This window comes from Meriones unguiculatus, chromosome 5, assembly GCF_030254825.1.
Source record: "Meriones unguiculatus strain TT.TT164.6M chromosome 5, Bangor_MerUng_6.1, whole genome shotgun sequence".
NCBI lineage: Eukaryota > Metazoa > Chordata > Mammalia > Rodentia > Muridae > Meriones > Meriones unguiculatus.
The window spans coordinates 134031508-134054830 of NC_083353.1; the positions used below are offsets into that span (position 1 = coordinate 134031508).

Below are 23323 nucleotides of genomic sequence, written 5' to 3' on the forward strand. Positions count from 1 at the left end.
CTTCTCTATGCATGGTCTGTGGTTGATACATCAGTCTCTGCAGTCCCCTCTGAGCCCAGCTTTTATTTTGGCTTTCTTGGTATCCTTATGGGGCTTCTGTTCCTCCAGGCCCTTCTATATCCCCCTTCTTCCTGCACTCCATCCAAAGTTTGGCGCTGAGTCCCTGCATCTTCTTCGATCCCCTGCTGGGTGGAGCCTTTTAGAGGACATCTGTAGTAGGCTCCCATCCTGTTCCCCCTCTTCTACCGCTTCTGGTATCTATCTTGTTTTCTCTTCTGAATGAGAATTAAACATCTTTCTTAGTGTCCTCCTTGTTGTTTAGCTTCTTTAGGTCTAGATTTTAGTATGTTTATTCTATATTATATGACTAATAGCCACTTATAAGCGAGTCTATACCATGCGTGTCTTTCTGCTTCTGGGTTACCTCACTCAGGATGAGCTTTTCTAGTTACATCCATTTGCCTGCAAATTTCATGATTTTTTAAAAAATTCTTTATTAAAATTTCATGATTTTTATGTTTGTTTTTAATAGCTGAATAGTATTCCATTGTGTAAATGTGCCACAATTTCTGTATCCATTCTTTGGTTGTTGACATCTAGGTTGTTTCCAGATTCTGGGTATTATGAATAAAGCTGCTATGAACATAGTTGAGCAAATGTCCTTGTTGTATGGTTGAGCATCTTTCAGATATATACCCAGGAGTGGTATAGCTGGGTCTTGTAATAATGTGTTTTCAGTTTTCTGAGAAAGCGTCAGATTGATTTCCACAGTGGTTGTAAAACTTTGCATTCCCACCAGCAATGGAGGAGGGTTCTCCTTTCTCCACATCCTCTCCATCATGTGTTGTCACTTGAGATTTTTATCTTAGCCATTCTGATAGGTGTAAGGTGAAATCTCAGGGTTGTTTTGATTTGCATTGCCCTGATGACTAAGGAAGTTGAACAATTCTTTACGTGTTTCTTGACCATTCAATGTTCCTCTTTTGAGAATTCTCTGTTAAGCTCTGTACCCCAATTTTTAAAAATTATTTTTATTTTTACATTAATTACAGTTTATTTACTTTGTATCCCAACTTTAGGCCCCTCACTCATTCCCTCCCAATCCCACCCTCCCTCCCTTATCTCCTCCCTGCCCCTCTTTAAATCCACTTATAGGGGAGGTCCTCCTCCCCTTCCATCTGACCCTAGCTTATCAGGTTTCACCAGGACTGGGTGCAATGTTCTCCTCTGTGGCTTAGCTAGGTTGTTCCTCCCATGGTGGGTGGGGAGGTCAAAGAGCTAGCCACTGAGTTCATGTCAGAGACAGTTCCTGTTCCCCTTACTAGGAAACACACTTGGATACTGAGCTGCAATGGATTATGCCGAGCAAGGGTTCTAGATTATATCCATGCATGGTCCTTGGTTGGAGAATCAGTCTCAGACAAGACCCCTGTGCCCAGATATATTTGGTCCTTGTAGCACTCCTGTCCTCTCCAGGTCTTACTAACTCCCCCTTCTTTAATATGATTCCCTGAACTCTGCCCAAAGTTTGCTTATGAGTCTCAGCATCTGCTTTGATACACTGCTAGGTAGAGTCTTTCAGAGGCTCATTATTTTGGTTTGTTAGTGTTTAATTTCTTGAGTTCTTTATACTCTGGATATTAATGCCCTCTGTCAGGAGTAGGGTTGGTGAAGATCTTTTCCAGTCTGTTGTTTTGTTCTGTTGACCATGCCCTGTGCTTTACAGAAGCTTTTCAGTTTCCTGAGGTCCCATTTATTGATTGTTGATCTTGTATGAGTTTTTCATTCTGCCTGTCATTTGCCTTGTTTTCATTTTGAAACATTGTGGTTTTTGTGATTCTGTTTTTAAATTTGCTGGTGATTCCTATTGGCTATGTTTTAGCAATTTTAAGTGAGTATCTTGTCTTTTTCCCTTGACCCTTCTCAAATTCACTGCTCATTGTTATGTTCCAGTTTTTACTTTTGAGTGCTTCATCATTGTCTTTTCATTCTATTGTGATTTTATGTTCTGGTGTGCTCTCTTTGAGCTATGTTCTGCTTATTTCTATCCTGTTTTGTTGTTATCTATATCTACTCTGATACAAAAGACCACTATTTAATAATTACCATTTAATAATGTATTTAAAGTTTACAAATTTTGTGTTATCTTTTTTCTTATGTTTTTCTTATGTTTCAGTTATTTTGGTAGCTCTTCCAGTTTTAATGCTTCTCTAAATGGTCTGATTCAGTTTTTTAAATTTTTTATTTAACTTTTATTAATTATACTTTATTCATTTTGTATCCCCCCATAAGCCCCTCCCTCCTCCCCTCCCGGTCTCACCCTCCCCTCCCCCTTTCTGCATGCATGCCTCTCCCCAAGTCCACTGATAGCGGAGGTCCTCCTCTCCTTCTTTCTGATCTTAGTCTATCAGTTCTCATCAGAAGTGGCTGCATTGTCAGGGCTCTAGGTTATCTCCATGAATAGTCCTTGGTTGGAGTATGAATCTCTGGGAAGTTCCCTGTGATCAAATTTTCTTGTTCTGTTGTTCTCCTTGTGGAGTTCCTGTCCTCTCCAGCTCTTACTATTTCCCACTTCTTACATAAAATTCCATTCACTCTGCCCGACAGTTGGCCATCAGGCTCAGCATCTGCTTTGACAGTCTGCATGGCAGAGGCTTTCAGAGGTCCTCTGTAGCAGGTTCCTAGGTTGTTTCCTGTTTTCTTCTTCTTCTGATGTCCATCCTCTTTGCCTTTAAAAATGGGGATTGAACATTTTAGTTAGGGTTCTCTCTTTTGCTTAGTTTGTTTAGATGTACAGATTTTAGTGGGTTTATCCTATGTTGTATGTTTATATGAGTGAGTATATACCGTGTGTGTCTTTTTGCTTCTGGGACAACTCACTCAGGATGATCCTTTCCAGGTCCTGCCATTTACCTGCAAATTTCATGATTTCCTTATTTTTCATTGCTGAGTAATACTCCATTGTATAGATGTACCACAATTTCTGCACCCATTCTTCAGTCGAGGGGCATCTGGGCTGTTTCCAGCTTCTGGCTATTACAAATAAAGCTGCTACAAACATGGTTGAGCAAATGTCCTTTTTGTGTACTTGAGCCTCTTTTGGATATATACCTAGGAGTGGTATGGCTGGATCTTGAGGAAGCGCTATTCCTAGTTGTCTGAGAAAGAGCCAGATTGCTTTCCAGAATGGTTGTACAAGTTTACATTCCCACCAGCAGTGGAGAAGGGTTCCCCTTTCTCTACAACCTTTCCAGCATGTGTTGTCACTTGAGTTTTTGATCTTGGCCATTCTAATGGGTGTAAGGTGAAATCTCGGGGTTGTTTTGATTTGCATTTAGCCATTTTGATGGGTGTAAGGTGAAATCTCATATAATATAGGATAAACATGCTAAAATCTGTACACCTAAAGAAGCTAAGCAAGAAGGAGGACCCTGGATAAGACGATCAATCCTCACTCAGAAAGGCAAATGGGATAGACATTAGAAGAGGGAGAAAACAGGGAGGAGGATAGGAGCCTACCACAGAGGGTCTCTGAAAGATTCAACCCAGCAGGGTATCAAAGCAGATGCTGAGACTCATAGCCAAACTTTGAGCAGAGTGCAGGTAATCATACGAAAGAAGGGGGAGTTAGTAAGACCTGGAGAGGACAGGAGTGCTACAAGGACCAAATATATCTGGGCACAGGGGTCTTGTCTGAGACTGATACTCCAACCTAGAACCATGCATGGAGACAACCTAGAACCACTGCACAGATGTAGCCCATGGTAGCTCAGTGTCCAGGTGTGTTCCCTAGTAAAGGGAGACAGGGACTATCTCTGACATGAATTCAGTAGCTGGGTCTTTGATCACCTCCCCCTGCGGGTGGGGCAGCCTTACCATGCCACAGAGGACAATGCAGCCAGTTCTGATGAGACCTGATAGGCATGGAAAGGGATGAGGACTTCCCCTATTGGTGGACTGGGGGAGGGGCATGGGAGGAGAAGAAGGGAGGGAGGATTGGGTGGGGATGAGAGAGGGGCCTACAGTTGGGATACAAAGTGAATAAATTGTAATAAGTAAAAAATATTAAACTAAAAAAGAAAAGAAAAAGGTAAAGGTCTTATAGTTAAATACATTTGTTAAATGGTGCATACTGTATCTTCCTCTAACAAAGTCTCAATGTACACTAGCTCATGTGCACTGACATTTTGAAGGTGCTGAGAGGCCTGGAAGAAAAATAACATGTAGTTTTAACCTATCAACTGTATAATGAATTACTCATCCTGTATATATTAATTAAATGCAGGAATTTAACATGGAAGCAGTTTTCTTTAACCAGCTCGTTCCCCCAATGATTGACACAGTGGGACTATGATTTATTATTAAGCTATAGGCACCATACTGGGCAGACTCTGAGCTAGTCTAATCCTACTACCCTTAAAATCCACGTAAATGCCAATCACTTGCCAATCTGATGCCTCCCTGGTGGCTTCTGCTCCATCAGTCTGTCCTGATGGTGCACTTCTGTTGACCTATTCCATCCTATTCAGCCACCAAGCTCCTCCCTTCTCCTCTTCTCTTCTCTCCTCTCCTCTCCTCTGCTCCCCTCCCCTTTCTCACTGACTGTACTCATACTTAATATCAGTCATAAATTAGCATGGTGAGTTGTTAGTGCATGGAAAGGGAATAAAGTATATATAAATAAATAAATAAATAAATAAATAAATAAAGTATAAAGTATAAATATACATGGAGTTGAGGTCATGAATAAAGGGTTTCTAAACAGTGGAAATTTTTATATAGGGTTTGCTTTGTGGGTATCCATTGGTAATAAAATTAAAGTAATAGGCCCTCTTCTTATTGTTATGATCTGCCTAGAACTATTTCTGCTAAATAATCACTGTTGACAGGGGAGAATTTTTACAAAATATTTATAACACAAAAGTGAGGTTTGTTTGTTTGTGCATGTACACATGTATGTACTTCTTTAATTTTATTCATTTTTTTACTGTTTTATTTTTGAGATAGGGTCTTATATAATCCAAGCTGTCCATGAGTCACTGATCCTCCTTCTTCTACCCTCCAAGTTCTGGAAATTCAGATGTGCACCACAATATTCAGCCCCCCCTTTATATATTTATTTTAAAATAGAAATCTTTGCTTTAAAAGTACATATTTGTTTTTATTTTATGTATGCATATTTTCTCTGTATCTATGTAAGTGCATTGAGTGTATGCCTGTAGCCTGTGGAGACTGAAGAAGGCATGGAATATAATAAGCTGGAGTTATATAGATGGTTGTGAACTGCCCTGTGAGTCCTGAGAATCCAATCTAGGTCCTCTGGAAGAGCAGCAAGTGCTCGTACCCACTGAACCATCTCTCCAGCCCACATACATGGGATCCTACTATGCATGCTAGTCTAAAGCTTATTTTTACATTTAATAACATATTGTAGCTTTATTTCTGTTTTAATACATTAAAGTTCCTCCTGATTGTATTTCTCATCATTTAAAATAATTTTATAATTTTTACATTTCTTTTTTTATTTTTTATTTTTATTATTAGTTACATTTTATTAACTCTGTATCCCAGCTGTATCCCGCTCCCTCATTCCCTCCCAATCCCACCCTCCCTCCCTCATCTCCTCCCTGCCCCTTTCCAAGTTCACTGATTAGGGAGACCTCCTCCCCTTTCATCAGACCCTGTTTTATCAGGTATCTTCAGGACTGGCTGCAAAGTCCACCTCTGTGGCCTAGCAGTTCTGTTCCTCCCTTCGGGGGTGGGGAGGTCAAAGAGCCTGCCATTGAGTTCATGTCAGAAATAGTCCCTGTTCCCCTTACTAGGGAAAACCAATTGGTTACTGAGCTACCACGGGCTACATCTGAGCAGAGGTTATATCCTACATGGTCCTTGGTGGAGTATCAGTCTCAGAAAAGACCCCTGTGCCCAGATATATTTGGTCCTTGTGGATCTCCTATCCTTTCCACCTCATACTAACTCCCCCTTCTTTCATATGATTTCCTGCACTCTGCCAAAGGTTTATGAGTCTTAGTATCTGCTTTGATACACTGCTAGGTAGAGTCTTTCAAGGCCCTCTGTGGTAGGCTCCTGTCTTTTTACTTGCTTTCTCCTACTTCCCCTGTCCATCCCATTTGTCTTTGTAAGTGAGGATTGATCATCTTACCCTGTGTCTGCTTTCTTGATTATTTTCTTTATGTGTATAGATTTTATTATGTTTATCATATCTTATAGGTCTATATAAGTGAGTATATACCATGTATATACTTTCTCCTTCTGGGATACCTTACTCAGAATGATCTTTTTTGAAAATATGTTTCAGAATAATTTTTAAATGTCAGATTGCTGGGTCAGGTGTCTGTGCTTTAGAAATCTTAATGGTTATCATAAATTTTCATCTGAAAAAGCAGTACTAATTTAAATGCAAGAAATCTTTCTGTTATTTAACTACCAGTTTTTTCTACATTTACTAAAACCTAGAAGAGGGAAGTTTTATACTGATTGTTTATATTTCTGTTTCAGAACAATGAGATGGTAGAGCTACAGAGAATACGAATGAAAGATGAAATCCGAGAATATAAATTCCGGGAGGCCCGACTCCTTCAGGACTATACAGAACTGGAAGAAGAAAATATTACATTGCAGAAACTAGTGTCCACATTAAAGCAGAACCAGGTGAGGCTTAAGATGTTTTAAAAAGTTATACCACAGGTGGTTTCACATTTTTTAAATAAATGAGGTTTACTCTTCTCTTCCTTCCTTCCTTCCTTCCTTCCTTCCTTCCTTCCTTCCTTCCTTTCTTTCTTTCTTTCTTTCTTCCTTTTTCTTTCTTTCTCTCTCTCTATCTTTCTTTCTTCCAAAAGGCTTATTTTTACTATTTTATGTGTGTGTGTGAGCCCACACAGCAGTGTGGGTGCTTTCAGGGGCCACAGGCTTTAAACTTTTTCTTTGAGTCTGAGTTAGAGAAATTGTGAAACACCTGTGCTGGCAATTGAAATCAGGTCCTCTGGAAGAACAGTATACATTCTTTCCTGCTGAGCCATCTCTTCAGCTCTATACTTTATTTCTTAAGAAAGACCTTGTCATTTTTTTAAAATGCTCCTTTAATTTGTATACTGGAATTACTCAATCTTCCTATGTCAGCTAAAACGTATAGAAAAAAAAATGCCATATTAGTATAGTTTACAATACAGTTTATTAAGTAAGAGTAATGTTAATTTGTTTTAGCTTTGTGCTAATTTGTTTTAGTGATAAGTCAAATGTAGTATAATAAATTTAACTTAGTAACTTCTCATTGTTGCTGGGTATACTAACAACTTGTTTTATATAGCATACTTAAGATCTTATAAAACCTTGTCTGTCTTCTGTCCCTTTTCCTTCCTTTTCCTCTCCCTTCTCTGTCCCCCTCCATTCTCTTCCTTTCTCTTTCATCCCTTTCTTTTCCATTATCCCTTCATTTATCCAGTTCCTTTTCCCCTCCCTTTCCTTTCTTTCTCTCTTTATTCTTTCCCTTTTTTTCCTACCCAACCTTTTCTGTCTCCTTTGCCTTTTACTATCTTCCCTCTTCCCTTTTCTTTCTTTTTTCCCCTTTTTCTTTTTCTTCCTATTTGCTGGTCCTTTTCCTCCTCCTCTTCCTTCCTTTTCTTTGCCTTGTCTGTCTGTCACTAAATTTTTTGGCATATGCATATTGTAACGTTTTTATTAATGGGAAGAAAATAGAGAAAAAATGCTTGATTTCTTCTTTAGCTCTAACCTCATTATAAAAGTTCCTTGTAATTTACATTTTTTTAACCTTCATGAGGCTTAGATGGTACTTTAGTTTCTTTTTGTTGCTGTAATAAAGTATCCTGACAAATACAACTTAAGGGAGAAAGAACTATTTTGGTTTACAGTTCCTGGGGGATATAGTCCATCATGAGGGAGAAAGCATGATAACAAGCAGGAAAGACATGGCAACAGGAACAAGGAGTTGGATGGTCACATTACATTTGCCCCTGAAAAGCAGAAAGTGGTCAGGTAGTGGGCCTGACCACTCTAAGGCCTCTAGGTTTATGCTCAGTGACCAACTTCCACCAGTAAAACTCTACCTCCTACAAGTTCCCAAGAAGCACTGCTAGGTGGAAGTCAGGTATTCAAACATGTGAGCCTACAGGAGATATTTCATATTCAATCCACAACATTCTGCTTCTGACCCCTCTAGGCTCATGGCCATCTCTTGGGGTAAAATGTGTTTGTTTAGTCTAGCTAAATCCTACAGCTTCATATCTGGAGCTTGTGATGAAATTGTCCGGGCCCCATTCCTCTAGCTCTGCCTTCTGCACTACACATAACCTCTATCTTAGATAGGCTTCATATCAGGCCTGCAGCTTTCCTTGACAGATGTCTCATGGTCCTGGTATCCCCAGTATTTTGGGTCTCCACTACAACTAGTAGTTTCTAGAAGAGTAAGACTTGTGCAGCTAAAAATTGTGACTAAAATGAAAGAAGGTAACAACAGCATTCAGTGTTATAGAAGGTCACTAGACCAATATGCAAGGAACATACTATGGAAGATCCATGTGTAAAAGGTGTTTCTAAGAATGTTAGTTACATATGGGAATGAGGAGAACATTAATTCTTTACAGAATATTTACCACCCTACAGCTTGTAATAAATGCCATAAGACACATGACTAAAAGATGTTTATAAAAATGGATTTGCACACATGAATAAGGAGGACAGTGCTATTTCAGTAAAAGAATGTGTTTACCACACTGTGGTGCAGGGGATACATCATGTAAAAGCACAGCATGGATATTTTTAAAGGAAAACAAAGATCATTGTAATTTCAACATTTCCTTAACAGAAGCACTCACAAGAGTCCAGTAGAAAGATACATTAGTTACTTTTCTGTTGCTATGATAAGGCACTATGACCAACAAACCTTTTAAAAGAAAGGGTCTGTTGAGGGCTTACAGTTTCAGAGGGTTAGAGTTCATGATCATTTTTGTTGTGAGCATGGCAGCAGGCAGGTAGGCATGGTACTGAGACAGTAGCTGAGATCTTATATCTTGATCCACAAAATAGAGCTAACTGGGAATATATGGACTTTTGAAACCCCAAAGCCCAACACCAGTGACTCATCTCTATCAACAAGGCCATACCTCATAATTCTTCTCAAATAGTTCCACCAACTAGGGATCAAATATATGCGCTTATGAAGGGTATTCTCATTCAAACAACCACTCATGATAATTAGTTATAGTGATAATTGTTCTACTTTAAATATATATTTGAATAAACATAAAAGAAAGCAACAATTCTCACTGCATACTACATTGCATAATTGCCTTCTAAACATATTCAGAGGGGGAAATTTTTGTGTTACACATCATTAGGAAATATTGTGGGCACTTCGACCAGTGAGCTGCTCAGGAGGTAAAAGTGTGTGCCATGGAAGCCTGGTGACCCGAGTCTAATTCTTAGAACTTTTGCAAAGGTAGAAATAGAACACTGACCCCATAAACTTGTCCTCTGACCCCTATATGCACACTTTGGTGCTCTCTTTTTCTCTTTCTTTTGCTCTCTCTCACACACACAAACACAGACACACTTGAACACACATTATGTGTATATAGAAATATAATAATAATTTTAAAAAGATTGCAGAGACTTAGTAGAAGAATAAATTGCTCTTTTAAAAGAATACATTATTGAGCATTTTAAACAATACGGGGGGGGGTGGTGGAGCCAAGATGGCGACTAGCATACAGTTTCTGAGCGGTGGAATAACTAAACTTCTGAGTTGGTGAATGGAAGGACCTCTAAACCAGGAAAACAACAGTGAGGCCTTCTAAACAACAGGGAACATCGCAGGAGGTGAAAACTTTGGTCTCGGGTCACCCGGGGACTTGTTTAGGGAAAGAGAGAAACGATCCTTTGATCTCGCTGCACTCCCCTCCCCCAGACCTCCCTCCTCCTCGGCACAGTGGGCTGGTCTTCCTCAGCACAGACCTAACTGCCTGGGGTCTACAGCCGCTGAGGTCCAAGCCCTTTAGTGGCAAAGGCCAGCAGTACGTGTCCCGGAGTCCCAGATTCGCATGGCGGCTGTACCATCCTCCAGGGTCCGAGTCTGCTAGATGCCATACTAGCTCCGCAGGATCGCCATCACTGACGGTACGGCCGCCCAATCCCACAGTGACAGAGAATACGCCATATACTCACCAAAACCAGGCAGAAATGTCATACAAGCTAGACACACTAGGTGATGGGCCTCCCAAGCTTGGAGAGCACAGTGAAGAGACCCCAGGACTTCCCAGAAAGCATCGGGACTAGCGACCCAGCGGGACTTTCTAACCTGGCGGCGGAGCAGCACTGAGCTGGCGGGGCACATCAGCCCTCCAGTTTAAGACTAACCAGGGCCAAACCAGAGAACAGAGAGCCTGGTTACCCCGATCCCTACTGACGTGACCACCCTGAAATCTCCAGCTGCAGCAAGACCTCAGAACCTGGCAGTGACAGCAGCACAGAACTGGCGGAGCACATCAAAGAAGCAGGGCCAAAACAGATAGCAGAGAGCCCGGATATCCTGATCTCTGCCAAGTGACCTGCCTTCAAGTGAGTGCACCCTTGAGAATCTGCAGATCCCCAGATCCTGGGTCCTTCTAAAACAGAAGCCAGGCATCGAACCCCCTCCCACCCACATACCCACTTTGGGAAACAGAGGGACACTAGACACTAGGGACATTGAAGTTCCTGCTCTGTGGGTCTAATTGAGGAGTCAAGGCAGTTAATGCCAGAAATTGCGCTACGATCATCACTAGCACCTGCAACATATACAGTGCAGAGCCCCTCCCACACACTCAAGGGTTCAACATTAGCCATCACTCTGTCCCTCGAGACACACGTCCACGCACACTTACACACACACACACACACACACACACACACACACGCTTGCATTTGCCCCGTTTGCGCCTGCGTACTTTTCTCCCACAGGTACAGCTAGTCCTCAGCACACGCTGAGAGTTCTCAGCTTCCTGAAGAACTCTCCAGATGCCAGAGAGAGACAGTACCAGTCTGATCTGTAGAATCCAAAAATAAACAGGAAGGTTTCAGATAAGCCAATGGCCAGGGGTAGGCGAAAGAACACATCCAACATAAATCAGGACATCATGACTTCACCAGCAAACCCCAAAATCGATGGATACTCCAATTCATCAGAAGCACAGGAAAATGATTTTAAAGCCATGCTTGCCCAATTATTTGAGTCTCATAAGGAGGAAATAAACAAATCTTTCAAAGAGTTGGCCAGTCAATTGGAGGTAAGGAAAGAAGAAATAGACAAAATCCTTAAAGAAATACAGGCAAACATAGCCAAACAAATAGATACACAAGTAGAGGAAAAATTAGTGGCATATAAAAAGGAAATGAACAAAGAAATAGAGGCCATCGTAGAGAGACAGGAATCCAAATTCAAACAGATGAAAGAAATGGTGCAAGGCATGAAAACAGAATTAGAATCAATAAAGAAAACACAAAATGAGAAAACTCTTGAGCTGGAGAACTTGGAGAAAAGATCAGGAACCACAAAAGTAAGCATCACCAACAGAATACAAGAGATGAAAGAGAGAATCTCTGGAGCTGAAGACACACTTACAGAAATTGATACTTCTCTCAAAGAAAAAGTAAAATCAGAAAAGTTCCAATCACAAAATATCCAAGAAATCAAGGATGCTATGAAAAGACAAAATCTAAGAATAATAGGAATTCATGAAAAAGAAGACTCCAGGCTCCAAGGTCCAGAAAATATTTTCAAGAAAATCATAGAAGAAAATTTTCCCAACTTAAAGAAAGAGATGTCCATAAATATACAAGAGGCCTACAGAACTCCAAATAGACTAGACCAGAAAAGAAACACATCACGTCACATCATAGTCAAAACACTAAATCTACAGAACAAAGAAAAGATATTAAAAGCAGCAAGGGAAAAAGGCCAAGTAACATATGAAGGTAGACCTATCAGAATCACACCGGACTTCTCATCAGAAACTATGAAAGCCAGAAGGGTCTGGGCAAGTATCATGGAGACTCTAAGAGATCACAAATGTCAACCCAGACTACTATACCCTGCAAAGCTTTCAATCAACATAGATGGAGAAAACAAAATATTTCATGACAAAACTAAATTTACGCAATATCTACACAGCAAACCAACCCTACAGAAGATACTAAAAGGAAAACTCCAATCCAACGAAAACAAATTCACCCAAGAAAACAGGGCATACAAATAATATCCCAACAAAAATGAAAAGAAAACAAGCAATGAAACAGGGTTAGATCACTGACTCCATTACAAAAGGAACTAACATACATTGGTCACTATTATCTATCAATATCAATAGACTCAACTCACCAATAAAAAGACACAGGCTAACAGAATGGTTACGGAAACAGGATCCAACATTCTGTTGCATCCAAGAAACACACCTATGCAACAAAGATAAACACTACCTCAGAGTAAAGGGCTGGAAAACTGTTTTTCAAGCAAATGGGTCCAGAAAACAATCTGGAGTAGCCATCCTAATATCTAATAAAATAGACTTTCAACCCAAGTTAATCAAAAAAGATAAGGAAGGCCACTATATTCTCATCAAAGGAAAAATCCACCAAGAGGACATCACAATCTTGAATATTTATGCCCCAAATATAAGAGCACCGACATTCGTAAATGAAACATTATTAAAGCTTAAATCGTACATTGATCCTAATACCTTAATAGTGGGAGACTTCAACACTCCACTCTCACCAAGGGACAGATCAACTAGACAGACACCAAATAGGGAAATAAAAGCACTCACAGAATCCCTAAATCAAATGGACCTAATAGACATCTACAGATCTTTTCACCCAAACTCAAAAGAGTACACCTTCTTTTCAGCACCGCATGGAACCTTCTCCAAAATAGGCCATATAGTGGGTCACAAAGCAAGCCTCAACAGATAAAAAAGGATTGAAATAATCCCTTGTATACTATCTGACCACCGTGGACTAAAGCTAGACATCAACAACAACAGAAACAACAAAAAGCCGACACGCACATGGAATCTGAACAACTTACTACTCAATGACAGCTGGGTTAAGGAAGAAATAAAGAAAGAAATTAAAGACTTCCTAGAATTCAATGAAAATGAAGGCACAACATACCCAAATTTATGGGACACATTGAAAGCAGTGCTCAGAGGAAAATTTATAGCACTAAGTGCCTGCAAGAGGAAATTCGTAACATCACATACAAACAACTTAATGGCCCAACTGAAAAACCTAGAAAAAAAAGAAGCAGATACACCCAAGAGGAACAGACGGCTGGAAATAATCAAACTAAGGGCTGTAATCAATCAATTAGAAACAAATAAAACTATCCAAAGAATCAATGAAACAAAAAGCTGGTTCTTTGAGAAAATCAACAAGATAGACAAACCCTTAGCCAAACTAACTAAAAAGCAGAGATAAACTATCCAAATCAGTAAAATAAAAAATGAAAATGGGGACATAACCACAGACACTGAGGAAATCCAAACAATTATTAGGTCATACTACAAAAGCCTATATGCCATAAAATTTGAAAATCTAAATGAAATGGATAATTTTCTTGACAGATTCCATCTACCAAAACTAAGTCAAGATCAGGTAGAAAGACTGAATAGCCCTATATCTCCCAAGGAAATTGAAGCAGTCATTAACAGTCTCCCCTCCAAAAAAAGCCCTGGGCCAGATGGCTTCAGCACAGAATTCTACAAGACCTTCAAAGAAGTGCTAACACCAATTCTCCTCAAACTATTCCACAAAATAGAAACAGAAGGAACACTACCAAACTCATTCTATGAAGCCACAGTCACCTTGATACCTAAACCACACAAAGATCCAACAAAAAAAGAGAACTTCAGACCTATTTCTCTTATGAACATTGACACAAAAATACTCAATAAAATACTTGCAAACCGAATCCAAGAACATATCAAAGATATCATCCACCATAAGCAAGTAGGCTTCATCCCAGGCATGCAAGGGTGGTTCAACATATGGAAATCCATCAATGTAATCCACCACATAAACTGAAAGGAGAAAAACCACATGATCATCTCCTTAGATGCCAAAAAAAGCATTTGACAAAGTCCAATACCCATTCATGTTTAAAGTCTTGGAGAGATCAGGGATACAAGGCACATACCTAAAGACAGTAAAGGCAATATACAGCAAGCCTATAGCTAACATCAAACTCAATGGAGAGAAACTTAAATCAATCCCACTGAAATCAGGGACAAGACAAGGCTGCCCATTGTCTCCATATCTCTTCAACATAGTACTTGAAGTCCTAGCCAGAGCAATAAGACAACTAAAGGAGATCAAGGGGATACAAATCGGAAAGGAAGAGGTCAAAGTGTCACTATTTGCAGATGATATGATAGTATACATGAGCGACCCCCAAAATTTAACCAGAGAACTCTTACAGCTGATAAACACCTTCAGCAAAGTGGCAGGATACAAAATCAACTCAAAAAATCAGAAGCCCTCCTGTATACTAAAGACAAAAAGGCTGAGAAAGAAATTAGGGAAACAACGCCCTTCACAATAGCCACTAATAACATAAAGTACCTTGGTGTGACTCTAACCAAGCAAGTGAATGACCTGTTTGAGAAAAACTTCAAGTCTCTGAAGAAAGAAATCGAAGAAGATCTCAGAAGATGGAAAGATCTCCCGTGCTCATGGGAGATCTTTCCATTGTGAAAATGGCCATACTGCCAAAAGCAATCTACAGATTCAATGCAATTCCCATCAAAATACCAACTCAATTCTTTACAGACCTTGAAAAAAAAGATTTTCAGCTTCATATGGAGAAACAAAAAACCCAGAATCTCCAAAATGATCCTTTACATCAACAAATCATCTGGAGGTATCTCCATCCCTGATCTCAAGCTGTACTACAGGGCAACAGTAATAAAAACTGCATGGTATTGGCATAGAAACAGAAAGGAGGATCAATGGAACCGCATAGAAGACCCAGAAATAAACCCACACACCTATGAATACTCGATTTTTGACAAAGAAGCCAAATCCATTCAATGGAAAAAAGACAGCATCTTCAACAAATGGTGCTGGACCAACTGGATGTCTACATGCAGAAAAATGAAAATAGATCCATATTTATCACCCTGCACAAAACTAAAGTCAAAGTGGATCAAGGACCTCAACATAAAACCAGATACTCTAAATCAGTTGGGAAAAAAAGTGGGGAACAGCCTAGAACTCATTGGCACAGGAGACAACTTCCTGAACAGAACACCAACAGCACAGGCCCTAAGAGCAACAATCGATAAATGGGACCTCATGAAACTGAAAAGGTTCTGTAAAGCAAAAGACACTGTCATCAAAACAAAACGACAGCTTACAGATTGGGAAAGAATCTTCACCAACCCTTTATCTGACAGAGGGCTAATATCCAGTATATATAAAAAACTAAAGAAGCAGAAAAGCAACAAACCAAGTAATCCCATTAAAAAATGGGGAATGGAGCTAAACAGAGAATTCTCGAAAGAGGAACATCGAATGGCAGAGAAACACTTAAAGAAATGCTCAACCTCATTAGCCATCAGGGAGATGTAAATCAAAACGACCCTGAGATTTCACCTTACACCCATCAGAATGGCCAAGATGAAAAACTCAAGTGATAACACATGCTGGAGAGGTTGTGGAGAAAGAGGAACCCTCCTCCATTGCTGGTGGGAATGTAAAATGGTACAACCACTTTGGAAGTCAATCTGGTGCTTTCTCAGACAATTAGGAGTAGTGCTACCTCAAGATGCAGCTATACCACTCCTAGGTATATACCCAAAATTTGCACAAGTACACAACAAGGACATTTGTTCAACCATGTTTGTAGCAGCTTTATTTGTAATAGCCAGACTAGCCACAGGATTATCACCATGGATTGCTGCAGCCATGAATCATCTGAAGGAATGGGCAGGCATGGGAGCTTTAGCAGGCCTTCTGGTGTTGGTCTCCTTGGTTTGCCTGTGGTGTATATGCAAGATTAGAGTCTCACAACAGCGTAATGCAGCCATGATCATTCAGGCCTTTACAGCCATTGAAGCAGGACAGTCTCCCCAAGCATGGTTGGCTACCATAAAAAGCCAAAATGTTACGCTCAGGATGTGAAGCTAAGCACTGCACTCAGGGTCAGCCACTTTCGACCCAGAGAAGAGCAAGTCTGATTGCATGCGGGTTGATGCCCCAGGTCCCGCCTCTGAGAAAAAGGTATCTGACGGGTCTGATGCTCTTTGGGTGGATGACACCTAAATGAACATCAGTACAAAGTCCCAATTTATTTCTAATATCAGAGATCAGACCTCTACTCTTGCCTGATGCGTCTAAAACAAAAAGGGGGAACTGTAGAGAGCTGCGTAATGCCATGCCTTAAAGATTGACTGGTTTCCACCTTCCACCTTCCTGATGGTGAGTGCTCTCTGTCACAAACAACTCCACATTTGGCTAAGGCTGAGGATCTGGCTTGCTTCCGTGTAAGTGGACCTATCTGCATTGCCCACGTGGCACGCTGGGGTTGGCTACCCAGAGGCTATATAAGCTGTGGGCTGGCTTTCCCCAGGGTCAGATGATTGTTCAAGGTTCCTGAATAAACTGCATTGAAAAAAAAAATAAAGAGAAAGAAAAGAAAGAATTTGGGCAGTGTCAGACCATCTTTCCAAAGAACAAAAATCACTACTAGCTAAACAGTGATTATTCCTTTTTTATATCCTTGTACTGGTCAATGCTGTTCATAACCTTCCCACAACCCTGATTTACCTGGGTTTGTAACTCTGACCTGAACTCTTCAGCTTTCTCTGCCTAGCAAAATCCAACCACTTTTTTTTTTTTTTTCATTTGCTTAGTAGACTGCATTTCAACTACACTGGCACTTCCACCCACTTACTCACTTTTAGAGGGCAGAATTAATTTCCTGATTATATGGATCTTGATTATTAGCAATAACATACAAGAAACTGAGAAAAAAAAGCATTCATACTGAGACAAAAGAATTCATAAACCACACTTTAGATCATTCTACTCTCTGCTAATGACTTAAAATCAAGGGAGCTTGGGGTTCAGAAGCCTTTATCCAGTTACAGAAGAAGAATAGGGTTGCGCTTAGACCAGTTATGGAGAAGCTAGCATAGAAATGGTACTTGGGACAACAGAGTCTGTTACATCAGTTTCTTTTACTGTGAAGGTATGATCTCTCCACATTCTTTCTTTTTTTCCTTCTTTCGAACCTTTCCTAGTATTTCAGCCAACCCCTAGTATTTCATCAGATGGTGTCATGGCTTACATTTCCAGACATTAAGTTCATATACATTGTAGACTTCTTATTGTAATCTTTGTTAAAAATTGAGTTCTACCCAAATGGGAGCTTGTTAAGGTCCATTCTTTTTTTTTTTTTAATATTTATTTATTCACTTTGCATTCTGATTGAAGTCCCCATGCTCCCATATTGCTATGCTTATACGCTAATCTATTTAAACCTATAAGACAAGATCTTTTTTCATTTTTAATATGTTGTGTAATGATCCAATGTCAGATGCCACTGGAAACAATATGATAATGAATTAGATGTTTAGGGCACTCTAGGAAGAAAAGAAAAACAAGAAATGGAAAGGGTTTTTTTTGCGGGGGGTACCCTGGTCTCTATGGCAGGTAAGAGATAATGTAAATTGAATGTTTGCTGTATTTAACATCAACAAACATTTCATGTTGCTGACTCTAAAATCAGATATTCTTTCTTCTTGCTAATATACTTTTATTCTAATAGTTTAGATTTCCTCAAAATGTATTGGAAATCAGAATTGTAAATGTATTTGCCTAGGTTCATAAAGATACTCTTTTTTTATTAGTGAAGATTAAGTGAGGACCAAATAAGTTTCTTGTAATTTAATTTAAACCTTTTTCACTTATAAAAGAATTCACAATTAAATGGGTTTTACAATAAAAAAATTGACTCTTAGATCAGAGATTGTAAAATATTACCATAATTATGGACCAAATCTAGCCCATGAGTTATTTCTGTAATTAAATGTTATTAAAACACAAACACTAATACGTTACTGCTTTGCCCATGGCTGATTTTCATACTACACACCTCAGAGTTGGATAGTTGTTTAAGGAAGAGTATATAGTCTATAAAATCTAAAATATTTATCCATCTAGAAAATAAAGAGATGCATAAATTTCTCTTAAAACTGAATGTTTTTGTTTCAGTTAGCATCTGGGCTAATAAACACTCCCAAGTATGTTGGCACTCTTGCAAGGGTACCTAACAGTGGTCTAATGAACCCCTTAGGCAAATTACATACAGTCCACACACTGTTCACTCCTGCCTGTGCACAGGGCCGGAAGGACTGCAGAAATCAGCGGAAGAACCACCTGAAACATTTGTAATTTAAGTGAGCTTGTCTCAAAGTCCTCTGTGTTCTTCATCACTACCCCACACATACCTATAAATATGTCCTTATATTTTATAAGTACCTGAGGGAAAATTACATATATAATTTCTCAACTCACTTATCCCACTAGGACTCACTTATCCCAGTCACATCATATCTAAGTGGGGTCTATCAGCCATTGCACAGGAAACTCAGTACATACAGCATAATGGAATGAGGTGAATATACGTGGGGGATCCTGGTAATCCTTTTTGATAGGCTGAATCAACTTCTTACCCCACATTCCTAAGCAGACAACTTATTTCTACAACACTCAAAAGCTGGAGGGAGAAAGAAAGGAAAGAAGTAGAAGCTATATCAGAAATCAATTTTCAGTTTTGTCAATCTGTGGATTTATTTTCCCTTTTAAGTTTATTTCTTCCCCTCCCATCTTTAACCCTTATTTCTATAAAAGTCAACAACATTTTAGACTAGAAAAAAAATAGAAGCATTCATATGGGTTGTTTCCACTTCAACAAAAGTAATACCTTATAGACAGATTCCCTTATCTCAAGAGTAAGCTCTGGTACATGGGTGATGAACCTGACTGGGTAATTATAATAGATTTAAACTAGAATAGACACTTTGTTTCAGAGCAAGCCCCTCTGAAAGAATCTGAACTTTCAGTTCACCTTTGCTGAGTTACTTGGCACAAATAATTAATCTATAAATAAATTATCATTGTAGATTCAAGAATACAACTAGCAATAATTTAGAAAGCTCACAGGGCAAACCAACTAGGAAAACCAAACCATCCATTGTGGTTTGAATATGAATCTCCCCAATAGGCTCATCTGTTTGAACACTTGATCACCAGCTAATGTTGCTATTTAGGATTAATTATTTTGTTAGCTTTTTAAATCTTGCTCCCAAATATATTTTATTAAAATTTTGTTCTTATTTTGATTTTTTAAATGTTTGACTGGATACTAAAACTGCCTTTTCACTAATGAAATAAAACAGTGATGCTACAGGGTTCCTCTATGAGACTGTTTCTCCAACCAAGGACCATATATGGATATAACCTAGAACCCCTGATCGGATGTAGCCCATGGTGACTCAGTATCCAATAGTACCTAGTCAGGAACTATTTCTGACATGAACTCAATGACTGGCTCCTTTACCTCCCCTAGGAACAGCCTTGCTAGGCCACAGAGGAGGACATGGCAGCCAGTCCTGAAGATACCTGATAAGCTAGGGTCAGATGGAAGGGGAGGAGGACCACCCCTAGCATTAGACTTGGAAAGGGGCAGGGAGGAGATGAGGGAGGGAGGGTGGGGTTGAGAGGGAATGAGGGAGGGGGCTATGGCTGGGATACAAAGTAAATAACCTGTGATTAATATAAAAAAATAAAAATTAATAAAAAAACAGTGATGCTAAAAGTTTTTTTTCTTGGATAGTGAATATTCAAGAATTTGATAAAATATTACCAAAATATTTTATTGTTGTTTACTAGGGAAACAATGCTGGTACAGTAGATACTTTTTTCTTTTTGTTAGGGGTTAAATTATATATTTTTATTGCTAAAAATCTATCTATCTATATATATATGAGTGTTTGTATCCATGTAATTTTTATTACCATAAGAATATAGTATCTACTTTTTATTATTTATTTTTTAGACTGTTATACTTTTCTTAAATGATTAAGTCCACTAGAGTATTTAATGGGAGTTTAATAAGGCTCACATTTTAGTTTTTCAGTCTTTTTTAACATGTCCAACTTAGGTTGAATATGAAGGCTTAAAGCATGAAATTAAGCGATTTGAAGAAGAAACGGTGCTACTGAACAGCCAACTGGAAGATGCCATTCGACTGAAAGAGATTGCAGAGCATCAGTTGGAAGAAGCCCTTGAGACACTGAAAAATGAAAGAGAGCAAAAGAACAACTTGAGGAAGGAGCTGTCCCAGTACATCAGCCTTAGCGATAACCACATCAGCCTCTCAGTAGACGGGCTCAAGTTTGCTGAGGACGGCAGTGAGCCCAACAACGACGACAAAATGAACGGGCATGTCCACGGGCCTCTGGGGAAACTGAACGGCGACTATCGCGCTCCCACCGCCAGGAAAGGAGAGTCGCTGCACCCCGTGTCTGACTTATTCAGTGAGCTGAACATTTCAGAAATTCAGAAATTGAAGCAGCAGCTTATTCAGGTAAGAGCTTCATTTAAACCTGCACAAATTAGTTTCTTGATGGCATGCAGCACGATGGTTTTTGTTTTGTTTTTACCCTGGTTCTGTGGGTAGAGGAAATGTATGCTTCCTTCTGCCTTGGGCATTGGGATTTTGAGGTGAGTTTACTTCCCTACTATGAAGCTCATTGATTAAAGGGAAAGTAGTATGTAAGTGTATCACTAGTCCCTGCTGTGCCTTTTTTAAAAATAGGAAAGCAAAGCAATTGCTGGGAACTGGTGGTAAGAATCTGGTTGAGCAGCTGGGTGGTGGTGGCCACACCTTTAATCTCAGCACTTGGGAGGCAGAGGCAGGCCTCTTTCTATGAGTTCGAGGCCAGCCTGGTCTACAGAGCAAGTTCTAGTGCAGCCAAGGCTACACATAGAAACCCTGTCTTGAAAAACAAAACAAAGAAACAAAAAGAATCTGGTTGGGCACATGCTCTGTGGAGAATGAAGTGGCAGTATTGCAAAGGCATGAGTTCAAGGCCATCTGTTTGACCTAGCAAGACCCTATCTCGTAAGAAAAAAAATTCTAAGTACTACAGTTTAACATTGTTTTCTAGAGCTGTGGAAACCTGCATAACTGTACATTGAAGTTCTGGTGGTAATGTCATACCTGGAACTGTTGTGAAAAACAAGTGGGTTAGTAAATGTGATACTCTGTGCATGTTATAAAGCTGTGTAAACTATAATTGTAGTCAAAAGTGTTACTAGCTTCTGAGGTGAGGGAGAGGCCACACTACCATTTTATATAACCAGCCAATACATAAACTACAGGAAATTTGTGAAACGGTAAGTAAGTGTATGTGGGGGGTGCAATAAAGAAACTGCTGACATGGCTGCTTCATTGTATAGTTAAGGTTTTTTATTGTGAATAAGACAAAACAGAGAGAAAAATAAGAGACTGGACATAGCCAGCAGACTGGACATGACCAATGTTATCTGTGAGAGAAGAAAGAATAGAAAGCAAGAGAGCAAGAGGGTACAAGAGACAGAGGGAGTATGTGAGAGAAGACCAGGTTATAAGGAGGTGAATAGCTACAGGTGGGGGCAGGGGACCAGGATAGAGGCTAGCGTGGGCTTTGATATGGAACCACAGGCATATGTTAATGGAGCCATATGTCCTTTTGACCAGAGGTATGGGAACAGGTTTCACAAGGCCCTAAGGAATGCTGGCTGTTATCTAATGGCAAGAAATTCTCCTATAGTCTAGGTTGAGCTCATGTCTGGATATTGGACAGCCTGAGAGCTAACAGTAAGTGTTTGAATCTATTTCTAAATTAGAAAGTGGCTTTTCCCCAGAGCTAATCTCAATGAATATTTTATTTTAATTATAACCTTCCTGTATTACAGAGTAAATTATTGAAATTTAGTCAGTCAATGTTAAACCTGAGAATTGTGAGGAGAAAAGACCAAATCCACAATTGTCCAATTAGAGCAAGCTGTATTTTGGGGGTGCACCTGGGACTGGCCAGTCTTGCTATCTCACTCTAAGTCTGGATTTAAGAACCCCTTCTGGCCTCTTGAAGTCCCTTTTATAGGATCGAAAAGGGAAAGAGTAGGCTATTGTACATTGTTAGAAAGATATAATGAAAGGGAAGGATATACATCATGTGGATGGGGTCATAAGCAGTTTATATTGGATATAAGAAACAAGAACTTAATTACAAATAGAAACTTAGCTTGCAAGGTTGTAACACAGGACAGTCAGGGACTTATTCACTGTTTTAACTACAAACAGATCCCTTAACTTTCAAGGATTTCTTTTTTTTTTTTCTGTTTTGGTTTTTCATTAAGTTCCAAGGTATACTATTCCTGTTTTGATCTCACATTATGTACTTACGTATTACAGAAGCATATTAAAAATACAGTAAGAGAACACATTTTAATCATCTAGAAATCTTGATAGCAGACCCTAAGAGTGGACAGCTCACTTAGCGCAATCTTTTATTTAACAAAAGAAGAGTTTTATGTTTTTATTTAATACATTGTTTGGGTTCTTTAGTATCCCCAAAGCCCCCCTATTTCAAATAGACTCTAATAGATGGCTTTAAGAGTAAAGTACCTTAATTAGTTTTGTTAGAATGAAAATATGTAGATTCTGCTTAGAAGAACTAGCTGTATTGTGTATCTACTTAAAGGAGTTCTGTGTACTTTTGCTGAAATTTCTGTCTTTGATAAGTAGCCTGTCTAATTTTGTTTGTAGAGTATAAATAAGAGAAAACCCTTTGGGCTCCCCCACCCACTTTCTTTCTGACAGGGTCTCACTATGTAACCCTTGGCTGGTCTGGAAGACTGGCCTAGAGATCTGCCTGCCTCTGCTCTCGGACTGCTAGATTCAAGGCGTGCACAGTCGTAGTTGGTTGACTTAGACTGCTGGACTCAAGGCGTGCACAGTCGTAGTTGGTTGACTTAGAAACGTAAGATAATACCGGATGTGTGCGTTTCTGTGCAGTGTTGCAGTGGCAGCGGGCAGCGAGCCATAGTGGTTGCAGCTGCAGCTGCTATGATCTTTGGACCACATCTTGTAGGACAATTAGAAATAAAACCTGTGAACTCAACCAACACTGCTTAATGGTAAGAGGAGAAACTTCGTAATGTGGAAGGCTTCTAAGTGATTACACCATTCACTTGGTAAAGG

General features: G+C 39.5%; 1 protein-coding gene across 6 annotated transcripts in view; it reads left to right on the forward strand.

Moving 5' to 3' along the window:
• Bicd1 (BICD cargo adaptor 1) overlaps positions 1 to 23323 on the forward strand; it is a 182225-nt gene that overhangs the window by 102942 nt on the left and 55960 nt on the right. For all 6 annotated transcript variants that reach the window (XM_060384557.1, XM_060384556.1, XM_060384558.1 and 3 more), the window contains exons 3-4: positions 6520 to 6672; positions 20237 to 20662. In XM_060384557.1, coding sequence (XP_060240540.1) covers positions 6520 to 6672; positions 20237 to 20662 — 579 coding nt within the window. The remainder of the gene's footprint in view (positions 1 to 6519; positions 6673 to 20236; positions 20663 to 23323) is intronic.